This window comes from Anticarsia gemmatalis, chromosome 4, assembly GCF_050436995.1.
Source record: "Anticarsia gemmatalis isolate Benzon Research Colony breed Stoneville strain chromosome 4, ilAntGemm2 primary, whole genome shotgun sequence".
Lineage (NCBI taxonomy): Eukaryota > Metazoa > Arthropoda > Insecta > Lepidoptera > Erebidae > Anticarsia > Anticarsia gemmatalis.
In genome coordinates, this window is record NC_134748.1 from 5407335 (window position 1) to 5434619 (window position 27285).

The window sequence follows — 27285 nt, forward strand, 5'->3', positions numbered from 1 at the left end:
TAGTAAATAAAAACGATATTTTGTACGAAAATACGATTGACTTTGGATTTAACTTCAATATCATTCGCACCAACGGCTACTTATAAAGAAAAAGTTTCAATAATGTCTGCCATTACACTATAAAAGGTCTAAAAAAATCCATTCATTCAACAAACTGAAAAGATTTGCAGCACATTTACGTGAACTAAATAAAAGCATGTAAAATTGCTTAAAATTTCAATACATTGACTGGTCGGACAAAGTTGAAGCTTATCTAGCGATTCAGGTCAGCACAAAAGCCTGAGCATTAGCACAATGTGGTCGGCGGTCTCGTGAGACAAAGATTACGCACTCGCCCCGTCCGTCGCTGATAGCGCCAGCTCACTGGATGTGCTGCACCTTTTGTCAGAATGCACTGGTTTTGTTGCACTTTTTAGCTTTATGTTTCGGTATGTGAGTTTTAGTTTAACGTTTTATATTTCAGTGTCTTTTCTATGAAACATTTATTTGATTGAACAGTGTTGATATTTTTGCTTCTTCTCTGTTTACAGGCGCTTTTTCAATATTATAAATAAGAAATCAACCCAAGTGCCTTATTTTAGTTTTATCTCAATAATTTATCGCTTAACTTAATCAAGTGTCCAGTGAGTTCTACATGTAAGTGTGTGCATAGGTAATTCACGTGCAAATACATCACAGCGTATTTAGCTGTGCGCTATCCTTAGGCCACAAGTTCATAAATCCAAGAACTCGATCACGTCAAGCGCAGCGGCCAGCCAGGCAGTTCTCTAATCCTGTTTGTTTGATTGATCAATGACCTATCTAGTTACCAAACAATCTACGTCGGCCGGTCCGGCAGACATCCGGCGCAGATATTTGCAGTCAAAACAGACTTAGGGCGCTCGCTACCAACTGCACTCTGCGCATGTCACTCTGGCTCTGTATTATTTATTAACTCCAACGAGCTTCCGATGTTACTTTATTCCATTGTGCAACTATCTACGGTTCCTGATGTCCGAGCTCGGGAAGTTCTGAACTGACACGACTGGGAGAAACTTTTCGTGCATAGAATGAATGCCTGTCAGCCGAACGTAAACATGCAAGCAAAATACTTGGTATATTATTTAGTTTGTGGATTGCGGATAGCCTTGCTATGGGCGTCGGATTGTTTGCAATGACACTAACTATTCAAAAAAATATCTGGAAAGTTTCATATTCTAGTAAAAATATTAATAATATTTACAGTTTCAGTAGTAAATACAACTTTGGAAACTATAAGTCAAAGAAATGTTGTAGTATTTGCAGTAAAACCTCTCTAAAATAATAAAGACAAAACTCAAGAAAATCAGTCACGAGGAGAGAGCGTAGCGTTTGTAGGTAATGCTGGCGAAGTCGGCAATGTTATTTGGCGACCCGGTGCAAGTAAAGGACTCTATATTAAGCATTCCTGTCCCCCCAATCTCTTCAGGTGGGCGGGCGGGACATGAACTCTACTTCAACTTATTATTTCGGGGCCGCATGCGAAGCGTTTGTTTTTCTCCAGCCTACGCCTGTAATATACATTTACATATGTATCATAAACTTAATCCCTTTATTAAATTCTCTTGGCGTTTTTTTCCTTGCCATATATTTCTTTTTTATCTCACACTTTTTAAATTTAAAAGCCAATCCTATAAAAACCTAGAATTTTGAACGGCGCAGTGGTTTACGGCCAGCTGTTATCTTGCAGCGAATAAAAGCTCACAGTTTTTAAAAATGCCTTTATATCGTCCATCATTAATGAACTCGTTATAACGCTAATTGTTGCCACAATCGGGCCTGAGCGTGACATTAAAACGACATCAAAAATGTATGTACACTATTTAAAGATTCCCATTTCGCGGTGGTCGCGTGCAGCCGATTTACGAAAGCGACTGGCCCCGTGCCCATTAAAGCAGATTACGGACGAAAAAAAATCAACGAGCTCTTGGCGTTATGAGTTAATTTTGTAAGAATAACGCGGGCGTCGGTTAGTATTTCCCTTTATTTGGTGTTCCGGCTGCTCTGTTTGTTTAAACGGGTAATCCAGCGCAAAAACAAGCCGAGGCTACATTATGTAGTGGTGCCACACAAATGTGTGTTCTCAATGTTGTCGGAACGTAATCGTCGGACGATAAAAATCACTTAGCGAACCGAGTAGCCGCTCTAGACGTTACCGCTAACTACTAACTACGGGGAGCATAACATAACAAGAGCGTTTACGTGGAACGAGACTTGTTATACTTATTTGAAAATTAACTTTCACTTCAGGAATATTCCGCAACGCTCCGTCCGCGAGAACCTCTCTAAAATGGAAGAAAACGCTGTAACCCTACAATAAAGATTTTAAACCATGGTGTAAATCTAAGCGTATCGCTCTATTATCGTTAGAGATTTAAGATCCGTGTAAACCAGGGAATATTCTAGAAAATCTATGTGGAAAATAAATTACAGTTAAATTAAAAAAGTTGATATAATGCATCGGAGCACGGCGTTCACTCGCAAAATGTACTTATATCCTGAAACGCGTGCGCTCCATATTTTAAAGGTGTCGATAAGAGAAAAAAGGAATGTCCCCGAGTTGCGAGCGCGCCTGGTCTAAACGTGTTTACAAGTTATGCAATAATTCAAATAGCGTACTACAGCAAATTTATGCTGCTGCACCGTAACATACTTCAATGGCTGCATTGGAAAGCATTTTATTTCCATGGACGACGGCGACTAGTATAGCCGTGTCGTATTTTCGAATTCAGCCAGAGAACGGTGAACGTGTTAGGTGGCAATATGAATTTATGATCATGGCGAATTAAATGCGTTTAAAGGCGAACGTGATTCGGCGGGATACGCATCGGAATTTAATTAAGCACTTTTTACACTTGACTGACCGTCGACGGACTATTTGGTTCCTCGCTATTTGTTTTGCATTGTAGAGAAAAATAATGTTTAGAGTTTGCTTAAAAAGAGATTTTAAATACACCCTGTTTATTTTACGCCAAATATTTGTTATCCTTCAACAAAATTATAGCCTCGTAAACTTCTCATACTTCGTATATTTATTCTTCATATTTTTCAAATTGATACGGTGATACAAACATTATTAAAAATATTTATACTTAAAAACATTTCATTCGTTCCAGTAAGCAGGTGAGTGTAATTTTAAGCAAGAAAAAGTTATATTTAGTCTGTCTCGATAAATTCCAGACAGTTTCTCGTTGTCTCGTTAGGGCTCACTAGATGAAATTTAAGAGTCATCTCAGTCGGGTGGAGGCTCCACGCAGATCCGGCCGCGACAAAAGGGAGCCCTAGGGACCGCGTATAGCGGGAAAAGGAATTTTTAATTGGCCTCCAAATAAAAGCCCATATAACTTACAAAATAAAAGGCTTTTTTTCACGGCGCAATTCGTTACGGAGCGCGGTTTTAACTATTTTAGCAAAATGTTTCAAAAAAATAACGCTCATTTTTTAATTGACTCTCACGCAGACTGGTTGTTGCCGTATCGTATTTTCGCAAAGAAAGATGCCAGATAAGGCGTCAAAGACAGACGGTAGAGAAGGAAAAAAATACGGTCCTCTTCCATAGTCATAATGGCTTGATAGGCCCTAACGGCCACTTAAAATGAAAAGTGTGTTCCATTTTAAACTTTATTCATTATACAAAAGTTCTTGTTAGTGTAACAGACATTTTACTTTCATATTTTGGAGGAAGTCTGAAACAATTAGGACAGTTTAATCGCTACCTCTTTAGGGCGGTCTGTTATTTTAATGAAACAGAGAACATTGTATTACATTATCTTGTGTGTTGAGCTTTACTAATCCAAATTCTTGGACTTTCTGAGTCTTGTTGTTGTCAAAACAGAATATACTATACTTATAAACGAACAAAAAAGCTTAATGTTTCCTGAATTAATTATTCAGGATTACTGAAATGTGCTCTACCGAAACCAAATTACCTCAAAACATTACAATAAAATAGTAATAAAAGTAATTTGCAACCAATAAATGCTGGTCAAGCATGTGTGTCAGCGTGTTTCCGTCAGTACCGCGTTACAAAGTGCATCATATTTTTAAACAGGCACCGATATGAAACCGCATAAAACATCGAACATTTCCCGTGGAAGTGAAAATTTTAATTTTCCGAAAAATGCCGCCTCTATATTTTAAAATTCGTGATTTATTAATGCGGGATCGTAAACGCCATTTATGCCATTTACGCGAGATGAGGGGAGACATTTGTGTCCACATCCGCGTCGCTCTGACAATACGTCGATAACGTTATGATTGTCCACTTGACGTCGCACTCTATCGTCGTCTAAGGACAGCCGCACATCTACAGACATGTGAGAATTTAGATCAGAATTGAGATTAATATCAATCGCTTTTACAGGGTTTCGAGAGTGCTAAATCAAAACAGATGCGTTTGACAACACCAGGTTCTATAGAATATATTTATCCTTCGACGTTATAATGTAAATCTTCAGATTTTTACATGGCAGATTTAAAAAAAATGCGTTTCTTCTAAAAAATAGTTTCTACAGCTTTAAGGACAGGAATAAATGTGAATAACATGTATTGTGGAAAATATACATGTATTAAACACTTCTAAAAGTAACATTTAGACAAGTTGTAAAAATGTACAGACAAAATCTGCGTCTGTCTGTCGGGGCCGTCGGGGGTGGCTTCACATCATCATTATTCGCCGAGTTATAATAATTGCTCGACCAGACATCATAATGAATGCTTTATTGCTTGGTCAATGTGTTAGGTCGTTTGTTTATTAATCTGGTGAAGTGCAGACTATAAAAAGAAACATTCATTCAGTTCAAAGTTTATTGTGAACACATTTAAAAACGGAACTTTGCACAAAACAATTTATGAAATTTTGTTTAAACGAGAAAAAATAAATTGTCTATATATATTCCCCACAAGTATGTCATTAAAATTGTTTTTAAAATAATTCCAACGGATGGGTCCGTTTAAGGAAAAAATGATTTCGGCTTTGAACCGGTAAAATATGTACAAATCATAAATATTTATTTTGTGGTCGATGTTGTTTAAGTTAAATTTGGGAGCCATCTCAAATATTGAAGTGGGTAAAATATAATACAAAAAATTACCAGTAAAGGAAAAATATATTTAGTGTAGTCATAGAATAGAAGTAGATTAACCTAGGTCAGTTATAAATAAAGTGAAAAGAGAGTAAAATCCGAGCATATTCACACTGGCATCATCTGCCAACAGGTATTATAAACGTCAACTAAGTGTTATTGGTCTGGACAGGCCCTGCGAGCTATGGCCCAGTGGCCTGTCACTACAAATTCATTCGAAGCACAATGCACTGCCCACTGTCCATCGACGTATCGCCTAAAGCGCTGCCAGATTTATTTTTGTAATTTTATTTAAACGTTCATTGATGAATCTTTTAATATCGAAATGGATATGTCGGTCCACCTTTGACATTCTTCGCGTCTATCTGCAATATTGAACGTCAGGTATTTCGAATTTTAAAACAATATATTATTGGATCACGGAGTTTTTTAAGGAGTGCGATGTCGCTTATATCGAATGTGCCTTTTGTAATATAGTGAAAGATTGCTAGTTGATTCCTGTATCTTTTATAAGTCAAATCGATTGATTGTATCTCACAACTATAAAAATCTGTACAAAAAAGTGCAATTACCATCCAGAGTATTTTTTAAGTATTACGCAAAGCGTCAACCAAAAAGGACTAACTTTATAGATTCATTATAACGATCAATCACGTAGACATACAGATCAATTCGTTAAGAAAAAATTGCATGAAAATCCAAGCCAACATTAGGCTTAACATTTATTTCAATTGATATCATACAAAATCTATATTTAATCCAAAATAATAAATACTCGTTTCAATATTCATATTACTTGTTAAAGGTCAGTGCAGATTTAATATCGGAGTTCAACAAAATATCAGATTTTTTGTCCAACTCGTTATCCTTTACTTTCATCAACTGTATTAGTATGATTAATCCAGGTTTTACGCTTTTCATGCCTTTTGTGAACTATTTGAAAGAGTACCGATTCTGAAACGTTTGTATGCTATTTTATTTTTCTGTATAAAAAATTGGTATTTTGTGAAAGTCAAACGAAAAATGTTGATTGAATGATTTTTATTTTTGGTAGAGTTTTTTAAAGAACTTAATTTGGAGTGACATGGTAAAGTGATTGAAGTTTATATTTTTAACAATTTTATGAGAGATATAAAATAAAATAAAGATTTTTGAAATATACCTCTAAAAAGTATCTTTTTAACTTTTTTTAGACTATGTACATCGCTGTAAAAGTTCACTTGCACGTGTGTAATTTCCTAAATAAATCTGTATCACATTATATTCAGTCACGTTACAATACAGAACCGTTATTGTATTACTGTAGCGCATAAAACCCGTTTTAAAAATCTACATTAAAGATAGTATTTCACAAATTTTATTTTCTACTACACTAAACAAAAGACATTTGAATACAATCGTATCCGACTTAAACAGAATAAAATTTCTTTCTTTACAACAACCTAGTTATTTTGAAACGTTTCAAATCGATGAGCCTTGGAACAAACTTGGATGAGGAACTAAATAAGTTTCAATATTTCCTCTTTAATAAAATATAAATGGGGAAAGTTTAGTTGTACTTGAGGGATGGAGCCGCCCCGAGATAGTGTTAGATACGTTCAATATCGAATTGAATTTATTATGATAGCTGATATTAATTTATCAAAAACGTACGTATTTAATAAGTTTTGTTTTATTAACTTGGTTTGAGTTGTTGTATCGTTTTAAGTTTGTTTGCTAATACAGATGTAGTTTGCTTTATTGACTTTGGGATTAGTAGATATTCTATTTAACTGATTTGTTTGAGGTTTATAAAGTGTTAGTTAACAATCATAAAGTTTATCTTCGATTGGGATTATAAATTGTTTTAGATATCAACTGAAATATCTACTATGAACCTAAATATCTTTTACGCCCTTAAAAACTTGTCCGGTAATAAATCATAAGTGAGCGCTACTTTACAAAAATACTTATGAGAAAATGAAATAACCTTGCCGAGGCTATACGCTCTATACAGCCATCATAAAAGATACATTCAACAATAAATAAATAAAGAAAATATACCGACAAAATATATTATTTAGTAGTAGAATATCGCATTATGACCTTTGATTCGGTACACAAAAGGGCCCGGCACCATGTGCACGCTGTTTAGTGGTTCAATCGTAAAACTCTCAATAAATATTGATGACGCAGAAAGCTATTATGTTCAGGCATACTCCCGAAAAATGTGCACAATTTACGACGTAAAGACATGCGATTAACTTTTCCGCTTAGAAACAGAATTGAAACAGTACATATACATTAGAAAGCAATTTCATGTAGGTATTACGTCAGTGGATAGTATCGTTCTTACCTCCCGATTGGTTACGCGTGTACTCTATTTTCAGCCAAAAGAAATGTACTTTTACGTTCCTGTATTCAAGCTTAGTAATAAGGACGATGACGGGGTAATAAAATTCGAAATCTCACAAGTTTTTTTGTTAGTCTAAAATGTATTTTATTTTTTTCCAAAGCGTTAAAAAACATGTTCACAACGCGTTACGGAGCGTCGGCTTATATCATGTGTGCAACGCCTTGCAAACATTCAATTCAAAGTACCTTCTTAAATGAAAGCCTAATACTTCATAATCTATCAAACCGATTAAATAACTGTAATAATCCTATAAAAACAAAACATTGATTCAAAGTAACATCCAATAGATTACGTCATGTGATGTATGATTAACATTAGCCTACATAAAAATAATTACTTTCTGCGTACCCCGTTCCCCCTACTACAGGGCAGACAAAGGTGCAGCTCTATCTACCTTCCCTATTACTCTTCCCTTTCTTTTATCTTTACCCACAGTCCGTTGCTGATGGTATTAGGCTTCCCCTTACTACTCATTTCCATTATAGCCGTAGCCCATTTCGTCGTATCTCTAACCTATCGCCATATATCGGTTACAGTCCGAAACTACGCCAAAGCTTTTTGTAATGTACAGATAGCAAAGCACATTGTAAATATAAAAATGGAGTTTGCTAAATAAATAAAAATTTAGGTGTCAAATTTCACGCAAAATATGAAAACGAAATAATAGTTTTTAGGGTTTTATATTTTGTATAAAACACATTGGTATTTGGTCAATGAATTTTTCAATAAGTGGAAAACATGTTTGAATTAAAGTTGGATAATATGGATGAAATATATTATAAGGCTCTCTCTTTAATTTTCCCTTTACTTAAAAGCTTCTAACATTAGTAAATGAAGAAATTCTAGAAGCTAATATTAAATGTGTATGTTACCTACGTTTTACACGTACAGGTACACGAAAACAATATATGAACGTTTATTTTATACCAAGTACTGTGTAGGCGTTAGTAACAATTAATGGATACCGTAATAAGTTCTTAGAATTACGACACTGTTGTTTCTAATAATAGAAATGTTGGTTGGACTAGGGTTGAGCACCCCTGTTAGTTACGTATGCCTATACACGGATTTCGTTATGGAGTTATTTTATCATTATCGTTATTTTGTATCTTAAGGCAGTTCAGGGGTGAATCACTGTTGGAACTGGTTGTTTGATCTGAATTTTGACGGAGGAAAGTGTATATTATGACGCTACTCGGACATCCCCTTGATATATAATTGATTTTACAAAGTCTTTTTATACTGAACTGAATGGTTCAGATAACATAGCACGAGTTTAATTCATATTCAACCAACGCAAAAATACCCAAGTTATAATTTCGTCTAAATAACGAATAAACGCAAATAGCTTTGATTTATCATAAAAAGAGCGTCACATTATTTATAAATAATATATGGAGATATTTTATCCGTAACTTGCGAAGTAAAACACAACACCACTTACACAGCGTTCGGTTCTAGATAATAATTTATGTAACCTCATCCGCAAGATTCTATAAATCATAACTTTTTCAATATCGGCATAATAAAATTCCAAAGCAAACCTTACGATTTAAAAAAATAACTGGATTATCCGAAGCTTTAAAAATCCTCTTAAAGGTTTTAATTTTCTTCCGAATCTTCAGTGAAAGCTGTATTTTCAAATTTTTCCGATTAACATTTTTCCCTTTATTTTTTGTATCGATATTTTTTGTCGAATGATAGATTTGGAGTGCCTTTTAAATACATTTGTATTTGTATAATTTGCAACATTACACATAAACGGCGGGTATTTGTTTTGAGTATCGACAACATCGGTACTGATAAAGCTGTTAATTTGTTAGCGTAATAATGGCGCTGGCTCGTTAATAGTAATAGTGTCGATATAAAATGGTGGAATGTAAACACAATCGCGATCTTCCGCGTTCGTTCTATGTAAATTGAGAAAATGCTCTCTCTTCTCGCTCGATTTGCGAGGCTTCGGCTAATCTTCCGCCAGTCGACTACAATTTAATCAAAGTAAACAACGACGGGCACTGTAATTTATCTGGATTATTTCGTGGCGAGCGATAGTAATCGACTTTTTTCTCCATCTGTATACAGTGAATGCTCGGAACGAGAACTCGTAATGTGTCTCGAATCCCAAGATACAAAGATGATTATTATCTACATAAATGGCAAGACGTTATATAAATAACAGTCTCTCTTATGTTTTTGCTACGATACTTGGCGGAAACTGTACGCTTTATCGAAATATTTCGTTATATTCGTATAATAAAACATTCGCAACAGTTGACCCATTCATCTGTTCCTAAAATACATTCGAAGCCAGAATAAATGGACAATGAACGTAATAAATTGGCGTAAATACAAAACGGTTTCCATCATACAAAAATACGCCTAGTGCTTTATCAGCGAACTTTGCAAAACAATATAACTTTTAGTTTAATGAAACGTAAAAATAGCGACTAAATTAATTTATAGAGTTGAACTTTTTATGTTAAAAATTAATTAAAAATTCACAACTGTAAGTTTAACGCAAGCCGCAAGTCAACCGGGCGAATTTAAAATTGGACGTAATTTAATTGTAGGAAAACAAATTTTCGTGTGTAAATATTAAAGGCTGCCGTGATTTAACACTATATGGTGGCGCCGAGGCTATTTGGCCGGAGGAGAGGTAAAATACAACACCGTAATTAACGTCACCATGTCTGTTAACTTTTGCGTAAAATGTTATGTTTTTTTCCCTTTGTGGTAAACAGGCCACCAAGAGGCATTTCACGCGTATAATAAAACCGTATTAAACACGTTTATGCACATTCATAACTGGCATTGGACATGGATGTATCGCATAGCCGGCTATAACCAACAAGGGGTAGCCCCCTTGTCCTAATCAGCATACACGACGTTACGAGTCTGCGAGCCATCAAAAATAACCATTCAAGTAGAAATAATTTTTCCTGGGTCTTTTATCCTAACACGAAATCGTAACCAGTGATTATTCGAGCTTCATTTTATACCAAGATGCTTCGATTAAATTCTGCTAATATACTGAGTCTATAGCCATATATGTAAAAGGATTTATTTCAATAAGTGAACTCTACAAATGAAAACAAAAATACAATTAGAAGTGTGTATGGTAAAGCAATACAATGTACAGACGAGATTAGAATTGTTCACTTCTATTGATTTAAGTGTCCAATCTAATCCTAACTAAGAAACTCTCTTTCGAAATCAAACAACACTCAATCGTTACTTAAGTATCGCTTTGTTTTCTATTCATCTATTCTTATTTTATGAGATTTCTTCTAATGAGTATTTGTTTTCTAGTTAGAAATATTCAAAATCAGTTCGCATTTAGTTTTATTTCTTAGTTTTATCTCCAAAATAGTTAAAATTTTAGTAGTTATGTCTTAAATATTAGGAGGTCTTACCTTTTTTCCATCTAATTCGTGTGTTGCTTGAGCTAAAACTTTGTCTACACTAGCTGGGTCGCCGAATGTGATGAAACCAAAGCCCCTGTAACAAGAAAAAATACACTGTAAATATACAATTACAATTATTACAAACATAGGTACACAAGTTTTTATAAATTAAAAATTTGCTTTAATAATAATACCAATAGATTTTCAATTTAATTTTCCGAAAAAACATATGAAAAACGACTGTTTACTTAACATTTTTTTTCATTATCCTAAGATGACTAAAGTCACGAATCTTTACGTTCACTTCAAACTAATCCTAAACCTGCAGCGTTTCGTCTTCAAAAATCACTATTCAGAGAGCGAAAAATAGAACAATGGCAGACTCCCGCAGATTGCAACAGAGAAATACATCTATACCAGTACTCCTTTCCTAAAGTCCCTCCATTTTCCAAGTCTAAGTGAAACATTAGCACCGAGGAGCGTACAGAGTAGCGCAGAATACAGAGGCAAGGACGTCGCACTACTCGATACGAACTGTCTCACTGATTGCGCGACGGACCTGCCTGGCCCACTCTAATGACGCTTATATTTGTTTTGCACAACCTTCAAGTTTGTTCAGGAACTTTTTAAAAGTAAAATACGTCCTTGGAAATCTTTATCCTGATTTTATTTTTAGTTTAAGTTGTTAGGTATTTTTAAGTTTCTCGAATTATGTAGTGAGAATTAATTTAATATCGCCTCTTTTTCATTTTGCGAAGATCTCGCTTCCAGCGACATTTAATGTTGACTAATCTTTGATCAAACTACTGCTATAAACTCGTTTGAAGAACTAAAAATCGTAAGAACAATAAAACAGCTTTGGAACAAGACCACTAAACTAACGAGGTACTCAATGTCCTACACAGTCTCAAATAAATTCTTCTAAAATAGAAAAATAGTATTTGAAGTGGGAAATTCTCGCAATTTTCCTTAAATAATACCTTTGGCCAAGATACTAAATTATTACGGCCACCTAAAAGTGCGAAGTAAAAGAAACAAAAATCTAATTCACAAGACATGATTATACAAAGATTATTCTCATTGAAGTTAATATTTCAAACAAGTAAATTGAATAATAACACAGCGATTTTCAGTAAGCGGGGCGCTGGCCACGGCCGGGAGGCGATAAATAATAAAAAGCCTTCTCCACTTTAGGACTTGCAAAAATCACAATTTATAGAGCATTTTAATTTCACTTAGCCGATCCATATTTTACATGTGGCGGCGCGCCCGACCGTTCTCGGGACTCGAATTAATACTAAATTGAAATTGTAAAAATGGAAATACAATTTTCTCGTTGTACGCGGACGGCCCCGCTACCTACAGGTGTTGCCACGAATGTGTTATAATAACAACGCTTCCTTAATATTTTTGAGTGGGTCTTTTCGCGGGAAAAAAACTGTCAAGTACGGGGTACTCAGTTTCTTTGTGAGGTGTTCCATAATTCTTCGATTGCTCTCGACCGACTTCGGCTGAGACGAGTCTTCGTACTTAGATATAACTAAAATGTTGGGAAAAACCTTTTTTATAAAGGTTTTTTGGATTTGTCTTTTTGTATCCAACAGAATATAATATTCTTGGGACAAAGCTTTAGTATTTTTACGTCGGGAAGTAATTTGGAACGTGACTATGATTTAAAATTCTATTAAGTATGATTAAAAATGAAAAATGCGTGGGTGATTTATTTAATCATTCTTATACTAAAGGCTTCGTAGGCGTCTAAATGATTTTTGCAATTAAGTTCATGACTGGAACGAGAGAACGTTTATAATAAAAAAAGTTTATTATGAACGCCTACTCGGCCTTCTAAAACTTGTTATTCTTCACTTTTATTCAGTGGCGTGAGCCGTAGACGGCGCTAATAGAAAGTCAACTCGACCCGACATACTCGTTTTTATAAATATTAACCACACACCTCTTTTCAAGAAAACCCCGACATAATTGCGCGTCTCATTTCAAATCCCAGAAATGTTAAATTTAATCAACTCCCTACATATTAACTAATGCTTAAGTACCAATCTTTTTTTATTATATCGTGCAGTTATACACAAACGCTCATTTCATTTCGCTAAAAATTCACGTAAGCGGTTTCATAATGGAGTTTTCCTGTGATACTGTATGCCGGAAAAAACCTTTTTTAAAGCTTATGATAATGTGGAATGTCTTAAATTAATTTGAATTTTGCCACCGTTTCGACAGAGTTTTCTTATCACAACTTTTAATTGGTTTTGTTTAGGTAATTTGTTGTGATATACTTTTGTTGGATTGTCATAAAAGTACCACTCAAATACTAAATGAAATATGTGTTTATTGTATAGATACAAAAAATGATTTAAGGCAGCTTACATAGCACTAAGTTTCCACGGATATATTCGTACACAGCAACGAATCATCAATAATCCCCTTTTTATTAGTATTTCATACATCGGAAAACAATCGTACCCCATCCTCGGGAACGTATTAAATCAGCTCAGGTCTTTATAAGATTCATGGCTTAATACACTCGCATCTCATACTCGTGTACGAAAACGTATAGAGGGAAGGGCGTTCGTGTATGGAAATTGAAAATAACGAGGGCCTCCGTTCACACCGCGCATCAAGCCGACTATGTGCAACCCGACCACTTCTAATTGACCTCCAGTACACCTTCCAATAACCCGTATCTCGCCCGATCTTCACTCCGATACAGGAGACGTGGGGGCTCTTCTAAGCTTGGAGCCACTACGCGAGCTACGAGTGGAGAGGCCCTTTACCGAATGGAGTTACGTCGTACTTATCTTTAAGGGGACGTGCCTTATTTTCTTCCACTTGCAAAAGAGGAACAACTCAATTCTCTCCTACAAAACGATGGTAATAAGCTTATGAATGGTTTTTGTTATTCCAATCGGTGTAAAAACATTTTATAGACGCTACAAAAATATGTTTATCGATTTTCTCGACGCACATCTCTATTGAAATAAGTAATTCGTATCCTTAAAGAAGATCTGCCATAAAGATAAACAGAAATAAATAATTATTGTATTCCATTACGCCATTTATCTTGATGTGATGAACGATTGAGATATTGCTATTAATCTGGCGTAATTTCATGAATCGTTTTAGAATAGCTCTACCAAGGAACATTTTACCGAAGATATAAAATCGTGCTCTAGAAGGAATACATATAACTTCTCTGTAATCCTTTAGGAGTATTACAATTTAATACCCGGCGTTTCATATTTTCTACCTGCCTACTATGAATAAAGGTATAAAGTAAATGTAAAAATGTATGTAACAAATGACGATAAAGAATTCAGAAGCTTTACAAAGAGAGGTAGACCAAAAACACTTTTTAACTCTAGTCCAAACAAAACATGAACATATTTAAAAATTTAAAGCATATGCTTTTTTATTTTACCTTCCCGGTAGAGGTAGAGCTGTTGTTTCCTGTCCCTCTTCGGTTATGCACAATGGAGCTTAAACGGCTCAGCCGGTAGCAGGCGTAACCGCGTTCCTTTAATTTATGTATGAAGAGATTTTGATACTGTTACCGTAACGGTTATCCGGTTACAACTTAAACGAATCGCTTGTCAGCCACTGCTGACCAACGGTAGTCGAATAAAACTATTTATTGAGGGTTTTGAGGTGATATAGCTTCTTGAATTTATTTTTTAAACTTTAAAGAATAACAGAGAATGGAGTGTGTTATTATTACATTTTCATTAGCAGTGCGGAGTTTAAAACTGTACCCGGTAGATGGTTTGCGCGCCCCTTATAACACGGGAGCTAACATAATTAGTGAATTGTGGATGTTATACACGTCTGTCTAAGCCCTTCAGGGGATTGCAGACGTAATATTATATTTGCATTGTGGTCTTAGTGTACTTGTCTACGTGAAGATTTACTGCTATTTGTCTTTAAAAAGCAATGAGGTTATATGTGATTATATTAGAGATAATTTATCAAAGACATTATTGATCCAACTTAAACCGTATACACCCTTACACTACGGTTGTTATATTTTTGTAATCATATATTATTATCATTACTGTATCCAGTTTAAAAATAATATTGTTGTTTGATAACAAAATGCACAAACATTGTTCTCTAAATATTTGTTTTTTGGATGTTAATCGTATGCTTAACGCACAATAGTGTTATTTGAAATAAGCCCATTGTTTTCCGCGGCGTTAGTCCCGAACTATCGAAACGGGCCCGATAATCCACTCGGCTATTGTGTTTGGACAAAACTCGAAGAAAATAAATATAGGAGAGAGCGGGGTCGAGGTAAAACCCTAAACCGCAACGTCAGGAACAAATAGCGGTAACTCCCGTATTCATGGTTCATGGCTGCAGCCTCGGGTGGAAACCGATAGCAATTACTGGCGAAATTAATATCACGCCCCAAATGTTGCTCGCACATTTATACGTATCGAGTGCAATACTGTCTCCTTTATTAGTTGCCGGGACAAATGCTGCCTCTGTCGTAATTCCGCCCTTATTCCACTCTTCGATTGGCGCCTTTCTTATTTAATCTTGACGATAATTAATGCTCCTTACGGCAAGGCTCTGCCGTTGACGTGGTCAGTACTCGCCTTCTATAGCCGTGTTGTGAACACGATGTAGATAAATTAAGTTGATTTACTGCCGGACGGAATTTGGTCAGCATGAATATAATCAATGATGCAATTTGTAAGGTAAACAATATCGAATTTGGCTTCTCTATTACAATACATAAATCATTATGTGTTTATGTAATTATGTATCTGAATTTAATAACATTCATTCTCGTGTTTCGTTAGATCAATTATGATAATTTAGGATAATGCAGTTTTACGAACATGATCACATTGTTATTTACATATTAAGCTTTAATTATTCTGGTCAAAATCATTTTCGCGGTGTAAAATTCGAATGAATTAATGAAAGTGGCTCACAACCAAAACTAATTATCTGACGTCTATCAATATTAACACCGTAATGTATACGTAGTTACTAGCCTACTACTAAACCTAAATGTTATACCTACAAAACACATTCTCGTAGATAAAGTTCTTAAAGGTCTAACTAAATACTTTTATTTCAATTATACAAATAAAATATTTCACATTCACAATATACCTAATTAGCATCAAAAACAAAACAGTTCGTTTGCCTAAATATTCTCTATACAACGAGTAAGGTATAAAATATACCGCAGCGAAATTAAGTAATCCAATAATTAATCTAAATGGACCGTACAGCCGAATGGTTCAAAACAATCAGCTCTGCCGCAAAATACGCGCATTAAATGAAGTGAATGGCCGCCTCCGGGGGGATCCCTGATAAATTAAATTGATTAGAATCCCGTTCGATACCGGCCGTCGATGTAGCTCCGCGTAAAAATAAAGCCGAGCGAAAAATAACGCGTCTAGCTGGTCACGATTACTGTACAAACCACTTAGATGAATAATTTCTTTTGTATTAACTCTTCTGTTTTTATCCTGACCGCGTTGATTCTTTCACTTTTATTAAATTAAAATTCCGCATTACAACGCCGTCAGCCCGCCGTCTCAAATAATTATCCGAGTCTGATTAAGGAGCATACATTTAAGAAAATGACGCTGGAATTTTCAATATACAGGGGAGAAAGTCGGTACGGGTGAGCTTTAATCGGCGATTAAAATTTAAGCCCGAATTTAGACGGCCTAATCTCATCGCGGCACCGGTTCAGTGCATTTTGCGACCTGGTACAAATAAAACAGTACAGTGGTTTAATGTATAATGACGTGGAGGTGTCTATCGAGGCTCTGAGTGTGCGGGGAGGGGGAGTGTCGCAGCTCGTTGGTGTACGTCGGTGCGACTCAGCCTTATCGGTCTGAACACACACCCTGTTTATTTATTACCAACCTACTAGCCTAGTAGACTTGTAGAGGTTTCGCGACTGTTACAAGTTTGGCTGTGATATGCCGATGTGGAGTGTTCCATAGTTAGTAGTTTTGGTGCTATTGCTTTCGCATTATTGTTGTGTGAATTGTAAATTGTTTTGACGATCCATTGGTTTCGCGAGTTAATAGAAGAATTTTAGCTTGTGAAAATAAAGTTTATTTATGGAAAAATGTATTCGTAGTAAATTTTTGGTTGCTATTTTTGAATTTTAGAAACCAAGTAGTAAAGTAAATAAACCAATAGAAGTAAATACTGAATAAAGTCGCTATAGCAATTCGCTGAGGTCCAACAAATATATTCCCAAATCGCCAAAAACTACTAACGTCGTTATATTAGAATAAACTTGAATCACAGTAGATTGTGAAACAAATCTCGCTAATATCGCATTGTCATGTCATAGGGATTGATACGTACTTATCATATGGGTATTTAATAGTACACCGGAATGCGATTAGAACGATTCAAACAGTCATGTTAGTTGACAATGTACGGATCCAGTCGCCTTTGTTCACCGTCTGTTTGCTCAAATCGAATTAAACTCGATGAAAATTATTGTTTTCAGTATTATTATGATCTGATGCAACCGTGTTATGCACAAACCTAGAATTTATTAGATTTTGAATTAAATTTTTGTTTTTAAATAGCTGCTCCTCATTTTGAATAAAATTTCATTAAATATGTTATGTAGTCAGCATGAAATAGATGTGAATCCTTGTACAAAATTTTCTATATTTTTTTGCAGTCATTAACATCGAGAATCGGAAGATTGATATTTAAAACATACTGTAAAAATAAATCTTACGGTGCCCATTAGAGGCGTTGAACCAATTGTTTTTTAAAAATATTGGATTGGCGCCTCTAGCGGTTTCTGATATTTGATAGTAGTAGGGAATCACTCATCTGTTCCGACATTCAGTCCTTTTTCTCATTTTATAATAATTTATTTGCTTGGCTTAAACAGCCTTTTTTATTTCAAGAAAATGTTGTAGCATCTTTGATAATCCGAAGCTAAATTATACGTTATCAAAGCTCCCTAATCCTAATGTGTGTACTCCTAAGTTCTAAACTGTGCCGTTTTCAACGAAAATGCATTCACAGTGCATATGTTAGTCTTATCAGTGCAAGTACTTGTGTACAAGTGTTGTTGCCAAGTCAATCTTAAACTAGACAAATAGTGTTGTGTAAGGATGAATTAGATTTAGAAGAAAGACAACGTTTTTAAAGAAAGTATAAATAAAAATTCAGCTGCAAATTAGACAGCTAATTTTTTTATTATCACTTGTTCCAACGGTGAAGGAAAACATCGAGATGCATATCGGAAACTTCTTTGGACCAGTTCTTGAAGGTAGGCACAGTCCCTAACCCGCACTTGGCCGGTACGGTGGACTCGAGCCGAACAACAGCCTCCTTTATTACGGGAGGAGGCCCTTGCCCAGCATTGGGACATTAATTGGTTAAAATCAATTGTAAATTCTTTGTTAATTCAATTGCTAAGAGAATATTATATTTAATGTCAAAAAAAACAGCAGTGTGACGTTCACTCACATTCATAACACGCCATGAAACATAAATTATAGTTTTAAATTCCCAAACATTACAGCTACGTTTCGTAGATTTTTCTTGTCTCCAAGTAGCAGGGTATGAGGATCTTGTAATTAAATTCAGTGCAATATTCAATCATCCTGAACAATCGCGTTATGTATGCAAATGTCGTTAAAGCAATATAATTATAAGCTTTGTAACATAAGCCAAGAAAATACAATGTTCGCCTTATATTAAAGTGTTCATATGGTGTTTTTTTTAGTAAATAACTACATTTTCCAATCATAATTTACTTGTAACTGTTCATTGTTAAATATATCTCGGTACATGGCATTTTTTTCTTTTTGTGAGCGTATGTATCGGCCAATCAATTAAAAACGTTATTTCAAGTCATTAGTTAAAATTTCATTTGTTTAACTTTAACTGAGTTAGTACGTATAGTCGTGATGAAAGTAGATATATCAAACAGGTCACCGTCAGCTGTATAAGTCTGTGAGTCACTGATGTTTGAAATTCTACATTTTTTAAATAACATCATTCGGCAGCGAAACTTGCATGCAAAGATCTCTGCTAAGTTATTATAGTTTATATAACTATAGTTCAATATGTCCTGCTACACGTATCCCGAGAAATCGTTCTCATATCAAGTAACCACTGACTGAATACCAGCTTACACATTCACAGGTCACTCAAATTATTATTGGCTATCTGTCTCTAAATTCTGAGAACCCATCGATGTTCGACCAATAGGCCAGTTGCCTATTAGATGGAATCTAACGTAGGCATGTGAATTCCTGTTCTGTGTAACAGAATACAAGACTACAAGGAAATCCTGTCAAACTCCTGTCGTTATAACACATTTTTTGAAATTCTGTTTTCACAAACTGTCGCATCGTGTATACTTTTTTGAATAAAAATAATGCATTTTGAACAATGTTCTGTAGCAGATAAACGAAATCTGGGTTTTCATAAAAATCTTTTTTTTTGTCACAAGACAGTCATGATTACTGCTAAGATTTAAAAAATATCCGAGACGTCGCGTCGCGTTCTTGAAACTTTTCTGTGAAATCATTAACGTAATAATTCTTTCAGTAATTCGTACCGATATAAGAAGGTTACTCTTTCATGCCAAAACGACTCGACGCAGAAAGTATTGCAAATAGTTTTAGCAAATTAGTTAGGAATAAAAACGTAATAAACTCAATAATCTTAAACATTTTATCTAAATCATAATACATAATTATATAACGATAGCCAATGTCACAAGAGCAATAATTCATCGCATATTATTTGTTTACAATATGCATTGGACATTGTTTGTCGAATGAGTACAAGGATACCGCGATAGAGGCCGCTGTGTACTTAGTTAATAATTACATAAGCTACGGCCATATCCCAGGTTATTGATTATGTGTCTAGTATTTGCCAACACATTGCCAGCGCCGTAATGTTGGCTAAATAATTATAATTGGATGTTCTATAAATATGTAATGGTTTAAGATGTTTGCGATATTTCCGGATGATGTGCTGTTATAGTTGAATGGGTTGTGGGTGAATAATTGAATGATTGTTGTAATTACTGTTGTAGTCCCATATTTAAATATAAAAATTGTTACAGACAATGTGTAGTTACATAAACAACGATATTTTTTAATAAATAAAGATTTATGAGAAGGTATTTCTCAAAATGTTCAATGCAGTGTATAATATTGATGCATAAAGTAAAATAAATAAGTTTTTACTTTTAAATAATTCATTTATATATTATTACAAATATCATAAACAAATCCAAAACAAATACATTTGCACAGAAAATTCAAATTAAATGAAATTGCTACACTGAATCACTTTAATATTTTATGATACAGAACTCAATTATTTAACGTACATTGTGACAAACAGTTTTCGAAAATTACGTACTGATTCCCTATACAATGAACTCATTAATGTCTGTCTGTGTGTTAAATAAATCATTTAGTAAAAACTACTGCATGATTTTTGATGAGACTCTTTTTAAAGTGACGTTACACATAAATGTAGACAGTATCGTGTTTTTACTGGCTAGCTCTGATTAGTTAAACATTGTTTTGTCACTTTCAATCAATTTTGTAACATCATACATGAACAATGTATGATTGAAAAAGACTGTAGTACTAATCAGAGCTTACACGTCGTTTTTGAGTTAAAAGTTTTTGATTTAACGGATTTTTTTTTCTTTTATTGTATTTTCTTTGTTTTTCTTTCCGCCACTAATTCCGTAACCGTAAGTATAATATCTCGGTCTTTCTTAAAAAATAAATAAATAAAATTTCCACTAGAACGTGCAAATTCACGACAACAGTCTATAAACGAAACGCAAAAACAACCTAAATTATTACAGCAAAAAAAAACATTCACCATTTCGCTATCTGTCACGAGGCATGTTTATAACTGTCCAGGTGGCCATGATATATGACTGGCAACATTACTGGTCACACGAATTGTCGCAATTAACCAGGAAACGATCCGTCACAACAAAATAATGCATTCGTAATAATTATTCAGACGCTCGTAATCTATGTAGTGTTATGTAATTAATTTGTGGCCTGTAACGGAAAGCTCTCCTGTTGTGGATTAATGGATTGTGATTATTGCACTTTATTGTGATAGCTAGCTTTTACTGGCGGTGACTGTGTTTTTCAATAGTTTTACAGCCAGTAACAATTAAATTTAAAAATAAATTTATTTTCAAGTTCTATCGAATTGTATCGTTTAACTGGAATTGGTTTAGCTTCTATACATTGTTCAACCTCAAATGTGATAAATCCGGAAAATGACCATGGCAACATTTGATAACAATATTTTGTCCATTCTAAATAGAAATATTTTTATCGAGTATAGGACTTGATAAAAAATATTATCGAGTAATATTTATTGATTGACGATAAGTATACAAATACGATAAGTGAAGTATGATATTTCTAAAATAGAGTTACTGTTATGAATCCTAATACTTTCTAAAGTTGAAAAACCTCCAGCCTCACATCTATCGTTGAACACAATTAATACTATAAACAAAATACTATCAATAAAATAAAACATTCACATGCAATTAATGGATATATAAATCAGTACACACAATCCCGATACATAAACAGAACACAGTCATTATATCTTTTCACTATAATTATTTGAACGAGCAATTAAAAGTCATTGCTAAGTACTTGCGTGTTTAGTTATTGTAATTAATTACATTTCACTGACCACATTTTAGCGCTAAATTATTGTTTTACTCACACCTAATGTTTTGTATCATTGTTCATTGTTTTAAGTATGGAAAGGATTTTTTGTATATTCTATATTACTATTAAATTTTTGGGTTATTGTCAGGTGTTTAGTTATTTTTAATATGTGACTGCTCAGAACACTCTAAGGATACCTTAACGCTCATTTGCTAGCATTTAGTACCTATTGGCCTTTTTCTCTTGGAATTTTTATGTAGTTTCACTGACTGACTCGCATGTCATCAATAAGAGAAATGTTGTCTATCCTATTTATTTATTTCTCGAAAACCAACAGCAACAATAGTATGTGTATTAAGAGAGCCACAGTTAAAATAAAACAAATGTTTGATTGTTCCTTGACCCACCTAAACAATATACTTGGTAGTTAAAGTTTCAAATAGTTTTGACAATAATATCTACCGTATAAACACAAAGTTAATATTGAATGTGCACTGCCTGTATTCATCGAAGTTGTGTAGTCACCGCCGTTGGGTCCACAGTCTTATTCATAACACCATAATAACGTATTTTAATAAACTGAAATTGAATAGCCAGCGCAGTAGTTCCGGCGGTCTCGACTGCACTAAGCACTATCTAAATCGCAACCTCCGGTAAGGACGGGCGAAGCTCCTCCAACATTATTTCCATTTCGCCAAAATACATTAGGCAATAGTTAGCCATTAGGACGGTATTATTTGACCAGGCAGAGGTGGCGTGCTGGCGGGTCGTTTTGCTTCTGCGAAATTTACACTGGCAGATACGTACCATGCTAGCAGACGGTCCGATATTAAAACGTCTGCAGCTTTTGTGCAGGAAACTAACTGGAACCGTTTAGACCAAGAGCCTCACCCGCGCTGAAGATAAAAGTTTATGAGTTATACATAAAACGATTTTCAAATCATATTTATGAGTGTCGTCCGAACATCTGCAATGGCTAGTTCGCGAGGAAATTGAAACCGTCGAGTGCATAACGTTTTCACGAACAATTTAAGTTGGTATTGTGCTCAGGACGCCGCGAACGATGCGCTTTTTGCAATGGTCAGCAGATCCGGCAAAACTTTATTGTTGTGTTTTGTATGCGCCACCCCTTCGGTGTCTTTTGCGGGAATGTTTGTGTAGTTATATTAGTAAAGTTTGACTGCGTAGCTAGTGGAACTGTTCCTAAGTACTAGATGGTTCATTAAAGATTAGGTATGCGATGTATAGTCTTTAGTGAACGACAAGAAACGAGTTATCCTTCCAGCAGTATGGCGAAGTCAGCGAAACTTGAGTGTAATTTAATTTGCATCGAGGCCAAAATAAAGGCGTCAGCGACAACGGGGCGGGTGCAAGTATAATGACGCGGGCGGCTTGCATAAATCAGTGTAGGGCTCAGAGTAGCTACCGTCTGAATCTGCTAATGAATTATTGTCATTGTGAAATATTCCGCCGACATTATCTGCGAGCTGCGTGTTACGTATTAAGTAATTAATAGCGGCATTCAACTTCAAAAGGAAGCTTCTCTATATTTGTCACACTAACATATTGTCTCGTTTGGTAACATGATTAACTAAGTCATTCCTGCTTACTCAGGTTAAACATGCTCCTTTAAAGTTTGAAATAGAGTTGATTTTACGTATGTTATTGTTAGTTTATGACATAATCCTCGCAGCATCGCACTGCTCCGTCACGCTCGGCGAGTCAAAGTTTTCTGTTGCAACTAAAACGTTTCTTAAAATGCATTAATCATAGTATTCCGAGTCGCTTTGATATGAAAGTTTCGATCCTATCCCTGTAATTTAAAGTTTATAATGGCGTGCACTCAATCTTGCGTGAACTTGGGCGTATCGCATGCGATATCTTACTTCGCTTTCGGTCCTACCGCATGTTTTGCATTTTCTTTGAGGGTTCGAGTCAGTGTACGTCTGAAAGGGTTTCACTTCAAAAAAGGGCTCATGTATAATAGAGCTTAAACGTACATTCACGGTCTCACCTTGATAAGAAATTCACTTAATTAAAATAAACGTTGAAGACAAAATAAGTGGGTACTTAAGTTCACAGCAAGAGGAGCACCCACAATCATACTAATATTAACCGTAAAGAGCCATCGCTGAAAATGAAACGCTCCTTTAATTTTCTCGAAATCACCCGAGCTCGATCTCGGTTTTAATTCGACAAGGAGAAGCTAGCAATCAAAAGAACTAACGGCGGCTCCAACGAGGCATTTCCATACGCGAGGGGGGCTTTGCGAACGACACGGTATTAGTTCGCAACTGATTACATTCCTCGCCGCCTCCGCTGCAAACGACTCACAATGAAGTAGCGACGAATAAACTTCATTACGCCGAGTTAAGCATGGGAAATTATAAGGAGGAATTATCTTCGAATGGCGGCGGTGGCACGTACGCTAACACTTCGGGATTATGGCCTAAGGCACTCGTAGGACACGTCGCCTGCCCCGCTCATTGTCGCGCGCCGTTCACATTATACGGCTTCAAAGTTAATATATACGTACCTGGAATGTTCATCGCATTCGATTTGGGGGGCGTGGCGTCGCTGTAAAATGCTAGTTTTTCGCTTTGTAAAATTGGGTTCGGACGCCACTGGCTGACGAAGTGCGCGGTCCCTTGAGAAAAGTAAATAGTGGCCCGGTAGAAGGCTTCGCCAGAGGAGATCTAAATCGGTCTTTGTCTCGTGCTAAACGCTATTCTTTGAGAGATTTTCCATCTTTGCGGAAGCTCTGGGGTGGATTGTATTGGATGTCGAAATTGAAGGCTGCAGCGCATTTCAGAACCGATTTTTAATATAACATATTTGTACGGCTGTATCGTAACTTTTCACATTACTTTGTAAATATTTTACACATACTCTGATATAAATAATTCTTAATCGTAAAGTTTTCAGATATAATTAGATTTTGTAAATACGACGGTATTCAGGCTAAGCTCCCTTTTAATCAATGTTACTTAATCACACTAATCTATTAGCCAAATGTGCTCCATAATTGTAAGTCAGAGTTGGTAACAAGGCACGCGGAGCGGCTGTTTGTCGACGTTCAGCGATCGTGTTTACCGCTACAAAATAAGTTTTAATTAATGGATTGGCACTTGGAGACACGCGTAGCGGCCGGGGACAGCGTTCAGTTACAAACCCTCAACCGGACACTGCTGACCTCATACATGTTACTGGAAAAGTATGGCCACATTAATCGCCCCGTGCCACAACACCCGCGTGTTATTTGATTAATAAAAATGAACTTCATAATTACGTCGATGAGGGTGAACAAAAAGTTAACAAACTCACAACGATACTTTGTCATCGTGTGACATGAGTATTGCACAAGTTTTTATATAAATTCGATGCTTAACTAAGGTGTAAGTATAAAAGCGTAAGAAAAACAATTTGCCAACATAACTAATAACAGGAAGTCACCTCGTTACTCACGAGTGAATGGTAGGTCGCCAATCTCGCGAGCGCGCCCTCCACTTCTCGACTTAATGAATGAGAATAATTTTGCCAAAATACTTCGGAGAGACGGGACACACGCCCCGGGAATTTTTCAATTTGCAACTGACATAATGTAATAAGAGTTACACCGTGAGGATGCCGGCGTAACGTAATTAATAACCTGTAAAATATTACCTGTTACAATGAATTTAGAGGATAAAAGTTGAGTGATAAATTTAAATAACAAGGAGGGCGGCGTGCGTTCGGAACGACTACCCGAAATACTTATGAATAGTTTGTCCGGGTGATAAGTGGGTGTGTCTGGGAGCTTTACGGGAATCGCAAGTTTGTATTCGCCAGCCTAATGAACGCGTGAACGCGGAATAACTTCGCAAAAGCTTGAATAATGTATGCTTTAACGAGATGTTTTTCTTGAGGGAATCTCATTAACCCACTTTCTGATTGTGTGAATGTAAACTTTGGGAAGTTCTTATTCTTTAGTGAGAGGAATCTTTTATGAGTTCCGTAAATCAAATCATCCCCCAAATTAAACTGCCCGTTTTTTGTCGGTTTTAATGTACTCCGAAGCATTGCTATTGTTTCCAGAGAATTTTCCATATTATTAAGCATAAATTTCAAATATTTTAATAACAATGCCTTTTGTATGATATCGGGTCCTACATAATCACATACAGATGACTGGCTAAAATCGAATTCCCTTTATTACGCCCATAAAATTTACCGATATTATCTCAAGCGGGCCAACTGGGCCATAAAAGTAATCCTTCTATTTTAATGGTCCTCCAACCTGCGGGATGCAACAATGTGTCCAATTTGCTTCGCAGTTATCCGTTCCTGACACCTTCGCCAATTTTATACAAGAATACAATTTGCATTCAACAATATGTTGCCCTGTGTAACGAGAATGTACTACGACTTGGATTTACTTCAAAAAACTTGTTCTAATTTCATTGAACTTGATCTTACTTCCCTCATAAAAGTTTATTGTTGGTAAGCAATAGCGATAAATTAACGTAACAAGATGTTACATGAACAATGGACTTGTTTTTCTGCTGAACTAGAACCAATATAGCATTTTAAATATTCACATAAAATCCTTCGCCCGACGTTGTTTAATCGGCGCGTTAAATTCGAGAAAAGTCGAGAACACATCAAATATTAACACAGCTCGAGCGTTGTTTCGACAAATGGGATAATATTGCGCTCATGCATCTAAATCTAAACACGCTTATTTTCAGATGAAACTTAACCGACCGAATAAAAACGATCCGGTAATTCGTTCTGTATAGAAAATCGAATGGCCTAAAATCGTTTCTTTTTCTCGGAACCCCCCGAATCACCATTAATCAAGTGGAACTCTGAAGTTTCACGCTACCTCCCGAATCTAATTTCGCAAACAAAGAAAACGAAAACCTGTCTACCTTTATCAATCAAAACTGTTTGAAAATTGTATTCCGTTAGTTCGCACTGCGGAGTCGTGCAACGGAGACAATTGGAAAAATGTATCACGAATAAAAAGTCGTATCGGAATGTAATATCGAGAGGACGCGGCTCGGAATATTCTTGTCAAGTGAAAATAAAGGGTCAGGGAAATACAGTGACAGGTTGTGAGTGGACGGTGGTCATCCGAAACGGGCACAAGTTTCGAATAAATAAACCCGGGAGCAAATAACGACGTCACCTTCACGTGCGCCGTTGGCTGTCATTGAAAAGAGCACCTGCTCATATGTGACACATTTCAGACAGGGAAGTCGATCTATTGTTAATTTCACCCCGACTATGAGGGAACATTTTTTGAAAGAGATTATTGTAACATGTCTGACTTTTAATGGTACAATTTATTGATTGTAACATACTTATTGCATGACGGAAGCTACGACGCTATGATTTATAATCTCCGCCTTGACTTGGAAAGGTTTATGTCTTTCGAATGTAGCAATAAAAAAGGTAATACTTAAGTTTGCAGATTTTTAGGTTACGGGCACGACAAATGCCAATGTGAACGGTGGAAACTTTAAACGTTACAAGTGACAGGTGTTCGTACTATCATCGTTTACGATTGTGACTTCAACATAGCGGTGTTTTTACGATTTTTCTTTTGAAACGCTAATGATGAATCAGGTCTATATAAAGTGCATTTATTTTATGAAGTCTTACTTTATATTGTAGAAGTTTTCATTGTTCGA

At 35.6% G+C, this 27285-nt stretch overlaps 1 protein-coding gene across 6 annotated transcripts in view; it reads right to left on the minus strand.

The window, feature by feature from the left end:
• Positions 1–27285, minus strand: part of Rbp6 (RNA-binding protein 6) — a 471739-nt gene that overhangs the window by 248816 nt on the left and 195638 nt on the right. For 5 of the 6 annotated variants that reach the window (XM_076113243.1, XM_076113245.1, XM_076113242.1 and 2 more), the window contains exon 4: positions 10911–10995. In XM_076113243.1, coding sequence (XP_075969358.1) covers positions 10911–10995 — 85 coding nt within the window. The remainder of the gene's footprint in view (positions 1–10910; positions 10996–27285) is intronic. The other variant, XM_076113249.1, reaches the window with a different exon arrangement.